The 13430-nt window shown below is 44.8% G+C and overlaps 1 protein-coding gene and 1 pseudogene across 1 annotated transcript; both read left to right on the forward strand.

Annotated features, from left to right (window-relative positions):
• The first annotated feature begins 6244 nt into the window (after positions 1-6244).
• Positions 6245-7498, forward strand: LOC117866741 (uncharacterized). The gene is made up of 4 exons (XM_034751025.2): positions 6245-6457; positions 6630-6812; positions 6954-7098; positions 7230-7498. Exons 1-4 carry the CDS (start codon positions 6430-6432, stop codon positions 7264-7266), a joined length of 393 nt encoding a protein of 130 aa, XP_034606916.1. The 5' UTR covers positions 6245-6429; the 3' UTR covers positions 7267-7498.
• Positions 7499-8238: 740 nt separating this feature from the next.
• On the forward strand, positions 8239-11380 carry LOC117834290 (protein TOC75, chloroplastic-like; annotated as a pseudogene).
• Positions 11381-13430: the final 2050 nt, after the last annotated feature.

Raw genomic sequence — 13430 nt, forward strand, 5'->3', positions numbered from 1 at the left:
CGGAAAAAGCTGTCCAAAGGAACGAAGATTTTCTCCTTTTTTTCCCTCTTGTTGAATAATCCAACACACGGAGACCTGCACAAGCAGGCCGTCAACCGTCTTTCTCTCCCCTGTCGCTGTCCTCGCCGGAAGAGGAGGAGAGAAGCACACCGGAGATCTGCCATGGCCGCCGCCGCTGCCGTCGATACTCCTGGTACGTACGTGCTGCACAGACTTGACCATCGATCCCCCTGCCCATCTCTCAGGGCAAAAAATCTCCAAAAGAAGTTCTTTACAAAGTTTTTCTTTCCTTATATCTTCACCGGATCTACTGCTTACCTTGCTCACAAATCGTAGTAAAACTCTGAATCCCTCTGTGTTTCTTTCTGTGGTCTCCAAGCACAGGCTACTTCGTTGGCGCTCCATCGCACTACCAGAAGCCGCAACCGCGCCCGCCGCCGGTGCCGGCGCAGGCCGTCGACGAGCAGAACGCTATGAACACACAAGTCCCAGGTGCGTCCTTGCAGTTCTTGCTTGAACGACTGCGACTTCTTGCATCCTGCCCTGATTTCACTTAATTTTTCTCTTTCCTTTTTCCATCAAATTTCCTGTTAATTGTTAACGGAACTCGATTGGATTTTTGTTTTTCTTCTTTTTTTGGTGGCACGAGCAGGTTACTACTCTGGGCCTGTGCAAGGGAGGCGAGAACCTGCTGCAGAGCACAACAACCCTGCTGACACTGCGGTTCAACAGAGCCAAGAACAAGGCTTTCTTGCAAGATGGTAAATGGTTTGATGCTTTGATTGTTGTAGGGACTATTTGGACATCAAATCGATCTGTTTCTATGCCTGGTCTGATGGTTCTCCGTTTGCTGTTATCAGGTTTGGATGCTTCACCGGCAGAAGTGGAAATGCGAACTAAACCCAGGACATCCCTGCTCGGAGCTCAGTAGAGGACCAGGCATCTGGATGGGTTGCAGGAACCTTTCAGATTCTCGGTTCTATGAAACTTGTTCTTCGGCATTTCCGTTGTAATATTGGACCATATTACAGGCTCAATGAGGTTGTTCCTTGTGTTACCGTTGTTTTCACTGTGCCTACTTATGTAAACCAATGGAATTTCTTCCTATAGTACATGTCTGCGATGAATTGGAGCATCTTACGGAACTTTGTTTTTACGCCTTATGGGGTTCTTACTCTCTATATAGCCCTTATGTGCGTTGACATTTGTGCGATAAGTTCTTTTTATCAGAACACTATAGTGCACGAATCTTAATGTGCAACTAACGGTGAGACACCTGAGCCATCATCACCTTAAGGGCAGAAATCACTCTGCCATATTTTGTGAGCAAGTTGGTAAGCTCTCGATGTAAGCTTCCATCTTGAGTAAGCTTTGCAACGGTTTTCACATCCAATTTACCATCTTTTTCCAGAGCAAAAACTGATTTAGTATTTCTACATTCATAGCTTTTAGTATGTATCTAGACATAATGTATATCTACATATATAGAAAAAACAATGAAGCTAAAAATACCAAAACGATCTACAATTTAGAACGGAGGGAGTATATACAAACAGTTGACTACAAAAGTTATAGAACTAAACGAAGAGATAATCATATTAAAAAATTGGCAAACTCATAATAAAAAATGGCAATTGCACACTAGCAGGAAGCCAGAACACAGACCGGGTCAAAGCGTTTTCTTTCCTTCCCAGTCTGGACTAGATGCTGATTGCTGAAGACCAAGTCAGTATCCAGTGATGGCAAGGCGACTCCACACACTTGCAGAAACCCAGTAGCTTAGCTCAAGTTACCATGTTGATCACTGATCAATGATATCAAGTGGTAGGTGGCATCTCTCTGGTTAATACTATAAACTCAAGTCTCCTAAAAGTCAATTCCTTTCTGCCAGCTCGGAGAAAGCAGCTTCCCAAAAGGCATATCTCCTCAACTCCTCTCATCATTCCAAGCCAAGAAACGGAGACCGGCGCGCAGGGAGAAGGCGTCTAGCCGCCTGCCTCCGTCCGTCTCCTCGCTCTCGCCGGAGCTCCGTCATGGCCGAAGATGGCCCTGCCGGTATGTTCCTCCACCTTCGCCATCTCTGCCGTTCTGTATCTTAGAAACAAGCATGCCCAAAACCCAAAGGGAGGAAAGCAGCCATTCGCTCTGTTCTCTTCTGCGAATTCACTCTGTTCGGGGGTTTTTTTTTTGTCCTCTTCTTCCCGTGGGTGTAGGTTACTACGTTGGCCGTCCCATGAACCACGACGACCAGAAAACCCAGCCACCGCCGCCGTCGTCCCAGTCCCAGGCTGCTGACGAGCAAGTCAACGCCCAAGTTCCTGGTGCGTGCCCTACAGATCCGAGCGTTTCTTGCCCTGATTCCTCGTTCTGTTTCTTTCAATCTTTTTGAGCCTACTATTTCTGTTTGGCAAGGGCAGGCTACTACGCCGGCCGTGTGCCGGGCAAGAAAGCCGCCGGCGGCGAGCAGAGCTCCGCTGCAGATCAGCCGGGCAAAGAATCAGGCTTCCTTGCCAGCTGGTAAGTACTGCTCCTATAAACTCTACAGTGCCTCAACAATTGATCTCGAAATTAGCAGTGTTCAGAGCTTGAATCTACACGCTGCTGCTGCCTGCGTGCTGCCTGACTTGATTCCTTTGCTGACGGTTCTCTGTGCTTCATCTCTAGTTTCGGGTGCTTCTCCGGCGGCCAAACTGCAAAATAGATTCAGTGGAGGTCTGGAGGATTCAGGAAGTCAGGATGATGGATGGCACTGGTTGTTTGGGACGATGGACAAATGTTCAGATTTTTTTTTTTTTTGAAGATTTTTTGTTACGGCAGTGGTGATGTACAAGGATATGCAAATGCAGAGTCATTGAAACTATTCTGATCCGTCAATTTTACCGTGCTTATTGATATAGGGGACTTTTGGTTTCCTGCCTCCATTCGCCATGCCTAAATTACAGCGCCACTAAAAAAATCTTTAGCGCTGCTTGGTTAACACTTAACTTTTAGCGCGCCACACGGAAAACAACAGCGTCCTTCGTATTCTTTTGGCCACGGCCGTGGCGCCAATTTTGGACGTCACAAGCTGTGGCGCCGCCTCACTTGCGGCGTGGCAGGTTGAGGCTGGCAAGCAAACACGCCTGTAAATCATTCTCGTATGTTTTAGCTTATGGGAAGAAAAATTCATGTCTTTTGACGCCTTTGAGCTGTTTCCTCGTGCTCAAGCTCAGTATTACTCAAATCATTGAAAAGTTCAGTAGCCTTGCGTTGCCAATCAGAACACAAAGCTTTGATAGTCGGCAGTACTATATCTTTCCCATAGTTGAAACCAGCCCCAGATGTATACACAACCACATGAGCCTTAAAAAGTGTATACAAAACCATTGAAAATATCTTTGTACCAAATGTTTTAAATCAGTAGTCGTGTTTGTGAATTGCACTGAAAACAAGCTCCGTGCAACAAACATGCATTTGCCATGTATTATGTATTCTTATTGATGTTCAAGTCAAATAGCTTCCAAACCAGCTAACATGTTTCGTATATATGCACTAATAAACCATATAATAAAAGATAAGGACATTTCAATCACGAACGACATCAACGTACGAACCATTAAAAACAGAGTATAATTTCTCTTTGGCGTTTAGAATGCCATGCGGTCTACGAAATATGATGTTTGAAATAGCTGAAGGCATCTCATCTCATCTTCTCGAATAATAAAAACACATGGAGGCCCGCACCATTCTTTCTCCACTCAACCTTTCGTTCAAGGTTCAGTGGGCCCGATCTCTTCCTGTGGGCCGGTGGGCGCACGCTACCACGCCGATGGCCCAACGAACCTCGCGGACCAGAAAGTTTCGGCGCCGCCGGCACCGTTGGCCGTTGACGACAGACAGGTCAAGGCACTCCTGCAGTCCTGCTGTGTGTGTACACGGCACAAGGCTGCAGTTGGTGTTCATGCTTACTAGCAGATCAGTCTGGTCAGAGTCAGGCCAGGCCAGGTCGCAGTTCGATGGAGCCTCTGCAGGTAGTTTGGGGCGGTGATAAACGACTGTCTGGACCGAAATTGGAATGTTTTTATTACTGAGGGGTGTTCGTTCCTTTAGTCCCTCCTAAAATTCCTATCACATAGACTAATTATAAAATCAATTGCACAAATGGAAATTAATTTGTGAGACGAATCTATTAAGCTTAATTAGTTCATGATTTGACAACGTGATGCTACAGTAAACATGTGCTAATGATGGATTAATTAGGCTTAATAGATTCGTGTCGTGAATTAGCCTCCATCTGTGTAATTAGTTTTATAATTAGCTTATATTTAGTCCTCCTAAGTAACTTCCGAATATTTGATGTGACATGAATTTTAGTCCGGACTAAAGATCCAAACAACCTCTGATTCTTTACATAGAGATTATTTTAAGCAGTTGCATTGTCACTTTGTACGGCCTTCCGGAGAGTATATGTGTTACGCGGATCCTCACTGTGCTTACAAGTCTAAACCGTGTTGGCGTTGGTTGTCATGAATACTACCTGACCAAAGAAAACAAATACTCATGGGTTGATGTTTTTTTTTACTCATGAGTCTTCACTACGCTTATACAAGTCCACCAACCCTTCAGTCTTCACTATGCTTATACAAGTCTAAACCGTGTTGAATACGTGAGCTTTGCCTCTCACGATTCACGAATACAAACCGGCCAAAATAAAAATAATCTAAAAAATAGGCTCCGGCTACGACACATTTGTTTGTTCACAAGATGGCTCAAGCCACCTCAAAAACAATTGTGTTGGAGTTTGACGGCACTAGATGATGAGGACGACGAAATATCTGGGTGGCTCCTGGTTAACGCGTGACACACAGGTCTGCTCAGTCAGTTCCTCCGGTCTCAATGGAGAGTTTCATGAGAGTTCCATGACATTAATTCAATGTCACATTAGCAAAATTGTTGAGTTTCATGAGAGTTCCATGACATTAAATTCAATGTCACATTAGCAAAATTGTTGACTTGTCAAATAATTAATAAAGGGAGTTTCATCAGATGAGAGAGGAGTTTCATCCCCATAATACTCATCTGGCGCAGTTATCTAGTTCTCAGTATAGGTAACTGTGCAATGAAACTGTATACTGAGACTGGCCTTAGTGCCGACTGCCGACTGAGAAAGCTGGCTGAAGAACAGAGACTAACACACCGATTAATATAAGTGATATGTTTAATTAATGGGCTAAAAAGGGACACAACCCAAATCTTTATTTATTGATGGGAGTGCAGCTTTTTGCTGGGATAGGGTTGACTAGAATGAGGTAGTTTTTTTGACAAATGTCAACCCGCGGGCTTTGTCTCCTAAGCCTTGTTCACTTCCTACAAAACTCCCAACTTTGGCACTATGCAAAAAGAAGATTCCCCATCACATCAAACTTGCGGTACATGCATGGAGTACTAAATGTAGATGAAATCAAAAACTAATTGCACAGTTTTATTGTACTTTGCGAGACGAATCTTTTGAGCCTAATTAGTCAATATTTGGACAATAATTCATAAATACAAACGAAACGCTACAGTGTTGCTACAGTAATTTGGCACCTCCCAAATTCGCAAAGTAAACAAGAGTCTAGTAAAGTTGCAGTAAAATGAGAGCGACCAACTTCAGCATAATGTTCTTTGAAAATAGTGACGCTACGTTTCTTTAGTTTTAATGGAGGGTTTCTTCAATTTAAGAATCGTTTTTTGATTGTTTATCTGACCTCGTCGTAACAAATAGCAGTGTGCTATGTTTTATAATAAATTTGGACTGAACCTAGAGAAGGGTACCGAAGTCGGAACTACTATTCATTATCTGAAAAAGGAACACACAAGCTCAAGCCACCCTCTATCGAAAGCATTTAGATAGTGTTTGGTTTGTGCTAAGGTAATGTAAACGTATAGGGAATCAGATTACAGTGTATTTAGAGGTGGAATAGGTGATTGCCCTCTTTGTTTGGTTGCACTCTGGTAACGTAATCAGATTACTGTGTGGGTGCTATATCTGATTACGGTGGGGGAGGAGGGGTAACAAGCTTGTATAGATATTATTTAGGTAAGGGATTCGATTACAGTGTTAATTAATTACAAACCACCGCAACCAAACATATGTAATGAGATTCGTTACCTTCAGTAATCAGATTACATTACATTTGAGCTAACCAAACACTACCTTAGTTATTTCCTTTCGGGGGATAATTTCTAGGTTGCTTCTGGTTAGTCAAATTCCTTAACGCGGGACTCGGAGAAAGCTGCCTGCTGAAGGCAGCTCTTCCACACCAGTCCAAGAAGCAGAGAGCCAGAGACCGGAAAAGCCGAAAAGGACGCCGCCTGCTCTCCCTTCCTCCGCGTCTCCGCTCCACCGCCGGTCCGCCGCCACGCTCTCGCCGGTGGAGGTGCCAGCAGCCGGAGCGGAGAGCCGCCATGGCCGACGCCCCTAACGATCCTGCCGGTATGTCACTCAGCTTTCGCATCTACCTCCCATTTCTGAAAACCAAAAACCCAAGCTCCACACAGAACAAGAACAAGCGTGTGCATGCTGTTTCCTTACCACTCCGCCGGATCTTCTCCCATTTCTGTTCTGCAAATCACCTTGTCCGTTGGTTAATTTCCTGTGGTTTCAGCTGGCTACTACAGCGGCCGTCCGCTGAACTACGACGGGCAGCAAGCTGAGGCCACGGCGCCACAGGCACGCCCGCAACCAGCTGTCGGTGAGCAGGCCAACGCTCTGCCGGTGGCGCCGCAGCCGCAGCCACCGCCAGACGCTGGGGAGCACGCCAACCACACCCATGCCCATGGCGTTCCTGGTGCGTTTCAGACAGATCCAAGCGCTTTTTGTGCAAATTTCTCGCTTGTTTTGATTTTTTTTCCAGAATCCTGTTTGATGCCAGTAGAATCTGCCTGAAACGAACATACTCTGTTTGTACCTTTTGCTTTGGTGCGAGCAGGATACTACAAAGTCCGCGTGAACAGGACGGACACTGCTGCAGTTCCTCCTCCTCCTCCTCCAGCTGCTGTTGCTCAGGCTCCGGCTCCGGCTCCTCCTGCTGCTGGAATTGAACCGGAAAAGGAACAGAGCTACATTAAAAAACTGTAAGCAGCACACAAGCTCCAATTGCTCATGAAAATGCTAGCACCTAGAGCTTAAATGTACTGACTTCTGTGTGTTCCATGAATTCCTTTGCATGATGCTCCGGCTGTGATACTTCGGTTCCTATCTCAAGTCTGATGTGCTTCAAGGGCCGCAAAGACAAGAAATAGGTCAAGATGATACAATACCCGTGATTGGCATTCAGGGCAGGACTTAAGATTGCAGGGTTGTGGTTATTTTGATCGAGAGAGAAACATTGATATCTTTCCTTTTTGTAGAGACTTTGTCCCTGCTATTCATTTGTACAAATTGATCCTGATGCAGAGTCAATGAATCTATTCATGTTATCCATGAGTTTGTACTCTACTTCATGATATAAATCAGAGTTTCTAATTTGCTTTAGCTTATAGGACAGTACTATAAATCTATAGTCTCTTGTGAGCATTCCCATCTCCTCAACCTCAATTTCAATGATGCCTTTTGATTCAGAAGCCATAGACTGCCATCAGATCCCATATCCTTCACAATGGATAGTTGGGAGTAGGAACCAGCTTCAATAATGGGCATCCAATGTATCATCTTTCCCATAATTTCTGACTACCGGAGTGTTTATTTTCAAGAAGTTGAGTATGGAAGTTCTCTTGCCAGCATAAGCAAAAAGTTTTCTTTTGGCTATTACTTAAAGACCGACTGAGCACAAGGAATATCTTAAGAAGAAAGGGAACGTTGCTGCCAAGTTATAATTGCGTACTATGCCTGGCAGCAATAGAAGAAACAACAGAGCACCTATTTTTTCATTGCACCTTTGCTCAAGACTGCTGGAATCTGATCAGTATCGCTTCAGATCTGCAAGGCGATTGCTTTGACATCATTACAGCCTTCAAACAGCAGCTTCGGGTGCCCTTCTTCTTGGAAATCATCGTCCTAATGAGCTGGAGCATCTGGACATCCCGCAGTGACCTTATTTTCAGAGGGGGAACAGTCAACGATTGCTAACTGCAAAGAAACCTTCAAGAAGGAATTCGGCCTGCTTTTGCACCGAACGCAATTCTTCCCAAGTATTAAAGCAGGAGTGCGAGTACCAGCAGCGCGTCGACGGCGCCGTCCGGCCGTGCATCCTGCCGGAGGCCCTGCGGGAGGACATGGAGGGTCACCGATCGCGTCGAGAGGTGGTACCACGGCGAGGGCTTCGCTCTCGCGTAGGTTGTGTGCTTCCGGAACCCCAGCTCCGGCGAGCTCGCGTGCGAGGTGCGCGAAGGGGACATCAACAGGGTGGAGTACAAGTTCCTGGATGAGCTCGGTTTATCATAAACAACTGCACGATTAATTTTCGAACTAAATTTATCATAATAAAAATAAAACTTAGCATGCAACTCTCTAATATACTAGGCAACAGCAAGCACAACATCATGATCTCAGAAAACATTCTGAAATAACAGATCGGATCACGGCGTACGTACTTAGCGGGTGCAGCCGTGATGACAAGCGGTGCTGATGGAACGATAACGGTGTTGCAGACATAGCGCAGCAGATGATGTCGAAGATGATGGTATGCTGCAACGCCAGACTTGGATGGAGGACAAGTCGTGGTGAAGACCTTGAGTAGTCGCGCGGAGCGCTTCCCAAAAATCTTATTTGTCCTCTCCCGGTGCAGGATCACAAGAGCAAGAGGCTGCTCTCCCATTCGCCGGTGCACGCCGGCGCTCGAGATGGAGTAGACTACGGTGGCGGCGCAGTAGCGAGAAGAGGCAAAAACCCTAGCTCGATTAGATGTATTTTCGGTAGAGGTCGATAGGTTGTATATATAGGAGAACCCACGATCTCACGTCGCGATCGTGATCTAAACCGATTAGACTTCCATAAATCAGGCTAAGTAACACAAAATAAAATAGCAAAAGGACATTGGAGCATAGTGCCAGGGGATCAAGGGCAACCAACTCTTGTAATGTACCTTTGGATTCGCATCCTTTTGTTCTCCACAGGATCTGTGCTTAGCATGCAAGGTAACATTGCCAACGTGGTCTCGTGGCAACTTTTGTTTTTCTTAGGCATCCATCAAACCTGGAGGAACTGTGTCGTTTGGGCACCGCAACATCTCTGGTTTGAACAGGCCTCTCGCGAGTTCAATTGCATCCAGTTTCTCCATTCTTGGATGATTCTCTAGCTTGTTTGCAGCTACAATACTTGTGATCCTCAGAGTCCAAATGTGCATTCACTTACCCGTGTCTTTTTTGGGGTGACATTAGGATGATCTCTCGTTCAATTTTGAGTATGAGCACCCTTATGTGGATGGTGTGGAGAACTTTAGTAGAAACCGCACCTTCAAAACTAGCTTCTTCAACACCAGGAAATTAAGTCCTATCTTTGTTGCTGGTCCCAGCATGGATGCAGCTCCGCCGATATGGATTGACAGAGTTGGACTAAAAGTCAATATAACAGAGGTTAGCACAGATTGATGTTTGCTTTTGTACCTTTGATTTTTTATAGCTGCTTCAAGAATCAAGATATGTAAAATGTTGAAACTGGACGATTGGATTTTTCTTTCAGAAATTCACAAAGCAGAGCAAATTTACATATGGCCTCGTGTTAGAAGAGATTACAGCACGCGATGAAAAGAACAACATATGTACAAATGGTTCTTGAATATTGCCTAACGGCGCCTTAAGGATGGATGGACCTCCCACAACCTTCAGTGGTACTGGTGTAGATCGAATGGAATTTCTACAAGCTAATATGACTCGAGATAATACAGAGTTTGTAAATGGTGCGACTATTGGGGACAGATGTATATTCCAGGTATGCTGGTTTGTACCAGCTGGTGCCTGTTATAGACATGAAACTTCATTCATTTGTCAGGCTGGTGGCACTAAACTAAATAGGATTATTGACTACCTCTTTTGTAAAAATGACCCTGACAGGCTCTTAATATGATTGATTCTTATGATTTTTTTTAGTATTGTTCATCATTTGATTGAGGCTTTCGGCACATTTTAGGCTATATATAATTTTGCATTAGAGTTTGGACATTTGTTTCTAGAAAAGAAGGAAAATGTGCATGGCCCGTTTTTCTTTTAATTTCTTTGCAGATGAGCAAGTTTACTGACATCTTGGTAAAGTGTGGGTGCTTTCAATAATTTTTCTTTTATGCTGAAGGTGGACCAAAGTCTGGGAATTGGAAGTGAAAACCCGCTGTTCAACCGTCATCAGCTTTCTGTGACAAAGTTCATAAATTTGAACAAGCAGGAGAAAGGTCCTGGCAAGCCACCACCAGCTGTTTTGGCCCTTCATTGTCGTTACGCAGGTTGTGTAGGAGATCTTCCAAGCTATGATGCATTTGCACTTGGAGGACCTCATTCAGTTAGGGGCTACAGTATGGGGGAACTGGGTGCAGCCAGGAATCTCCTTGAGGTGAGAGTATTATCCAGCAGGAAATTTGTAGTTTTTTTTTCAGAATTATGATGCATCATTTTCAATACTGATCATGTAGGCACATTGTTTTTTTCCTTCTGATTTATTTTGTTTTGATTACCAATGCAGGTTGCCACCGAGTTACGCATTCCTGTCACTGTGATGGACAAACAAGCAACGGGGCCTGTTTGGTTCCTTTGCTTATTTTTAAGCACGTGTCACATCGAATGTTTAGATACTAATTAGGGATATTAAACGTAGACTATTTACTAAACCCATTACATAAGTGGAGACTAAACGGCGAGACGAATCTATTAAGCCTAATTAATCCATCATTAGCAAATGTTTACTGTAGCAACATATTGTCAAATCATGGACTAATTAGGTTTAATAGATTCGTCTCGCCGTTTAGCCTCCACTTATGTGATCGGTTTTGTAAATAGTCTACGTTTAATACTCATAATTAGTATCTAAACATTCGATGTGATGGGTGCTTAAAAATAAGTCAGGGAACCAAATCAGGCCTTACGCATTTGCTGAGCATGGCACTGACCTTGGTAGCTCCAAGGATGTGAAAGGAAACCCAACAGAGTTGTTCCAACGTGGTCCTCCTATGGCGTTGGCATCAAGTTTGGCGCGGTAAGAGCAGAGTTCACTATGGATGACAATATTGGTACTGGAGCATTCTCGTTGGGATTTGGCGAGAGATTCTGAATGATAAACCTCAGGGGCATCTGACAGTCTGGAAGTCTTGTAAATTTTGAATGTATAATGGCGAAAAACCACGTAGCAAACAACGCCATGCATAATTTCGAGTAGAGAGTCGGAATTATTGCCATGCGTTTTTGTCAGGATGCTTAGACACACAATAAAACAAGTTTCTCGCTTGCTACCACCCCTGTTCTTGTGTATGTTAAGCTTGCGAATGTGGTTTCCAAATGGTATGACCTACTTTGACTCGGGTAGTGTAGTTAATTATGAGCACAAGTATTCAAGGCTCAAAGGTCATGCGTGTGAAAGCACATCTGGTAACTGAAAGGTGTCAAGTCTGAATGCAGAAATAGCAAGTCGGTTAGTACTCCCATAGTGCATACAGATCCTGAGCTCAAATACAAAGCACCACACTCACATAGGAATACATGCTGCCCCCTGTCACTTGCATATACCGCATTTAACATTGAAAAAAGAAATACTCCCATATCCATTGAATGGGAGGAACTTGAGTTTGAACCCGACAAATGGTACATTGCTGTTGCACTGGGCTGTACAAGGGTACATTGCTGTTGTACTGGTGTAAATTAGGCTGTCAACAAGGCGGGCTCCAGATAACCTTGCAAAGTTGCAAGTGGAAATAACCCAAACGAAGTGGCAGCCAAGGGACAGTGGCAGCGAACAAGGCAGGCTTGTGCCTTTGCGGTGGCCTGCTCAGCATGTTTGGATGGGGCGACATGGAAAGGTGGCCACGCGCGATGCGCCCTGCAGGGATCTGTTGGATTAGACTGAAAGCGGAGGAGTTAGAGCAAGATTAATAGTTGAGCCAAGTGCTTGGCTATTGGACAAGCCAACTCATCATGCTAGCCCAGTCATACAACAATAGATTCATCCTTGTCTTTAATAAATTTATTAATATTATTTTTTATTTCGTACGCTGGACCCACTTCTATCCCATCCTATCTTTCTCTCTCCTATTGTTTTAGCTCTTGTTTACTTCACCCCCAACTCCCAACTTTAGCACTATGCAAAAAGAAGATTCCCCATCACATCAAACTTGCGGTGCATGCATGGAGTACTAAATGTAGCCGAAATTAAAAACTAATTGCACAGTTTTGTTGTACTTTGCAAGACGAATCTTTTGAGCCTAATTAGTCAATGTTTGGACAATAATTCACAAATACAAACGAAACGCTACAGTGTGCTACAGTACTGTAACAATAATTTGGCACCTCCCAACTTTGACAAGTAAACAAGGCCTTACTCGCCATTGGATAGCAGGTAGTCTACTATCTTGGTTATCGTGTTGAGACCGTCGCCAAGCTTCCTCCGTCCCCCCTCCATTCTTGCACAAGGCTTGAGACGATTTCTTCCTTGGTGATGAGTGATTGGGGATTAATTTGGAGGTTATTGTGGCCGGCAACGCAGAAGGATTGGAGATGGGAGTGATCGGGGAAAAAGATAGGTGCAGTACGAGAGTGAAATATATGAAGGTAGGGCGAGCCGGAGATTGGCGCGGAGACGATTTGGGACTTGGGAGCGCGCCAAAAATTCCAGGCCTGCCGCATGGGAGAGGCTCGTGCGCGGGAGAAGCAGCTGCGCGGGGCGGGCCATGGCGGCGGCCGGCAGAGGCACGCAGGCGCAACGGATCGGCATGGCGAGGAAAACACAAAGGGGAAGAAACAATGCGTCGACCCAACGGTGATTTTTGATGCGCGCGCCGACCCGATGTCCTGCGTACGACACCGCTTCCATCTTTTTTTTCTTCTCTCCCCTCTTCAGCGTTTTGCTTAGTTGCTACTATAATTAATTCCACAGAGGAGGGTTGGGATGGCTTTATCTCTCCTTCCCTTTTCTCTCCAGCTCAACAAACGAACGAAATGAGGGGCAGTCGAATTGACCATTGTTGTACTTGCTTTACAGGGCTCGCTTGCCGAATGGAACAAGCAGCGAGCGGCCGCACTTGTCTTTGTCGTGCCAGCTTTAAGAGAAAACTGATAGGTCACATCTTATTGACAGGAATGGCACGGAACGACGAAAGGCTTGCTAAAAAGTTGAAATGAGTGTACTCGTGTGTTGGTGTCTTCACTTTCCAGACGAGCTGAATGTATATAAGCACAAATTCAAAGGTGTAAAAAAGCCAAACTCCTCCTTAATTATGGGGAAAAAAATAACTCAGTCTCTACGTCTGAATGGTATGCAATAGAAACATGAA

This window comes from Setaria viridis, chromosome 8 (assembly GCF_005286985.2).
Source record: "Setaria viridis chromosome 8, Setaria_viridis_v4.0, whole genome shotgun sequence".
Lineage (NCBI taxonomy): Eukaryota > Viridiplantae > Streptophyta > Magnoliopsida > Poales > Poaceae > Setaria > Setaria viridis.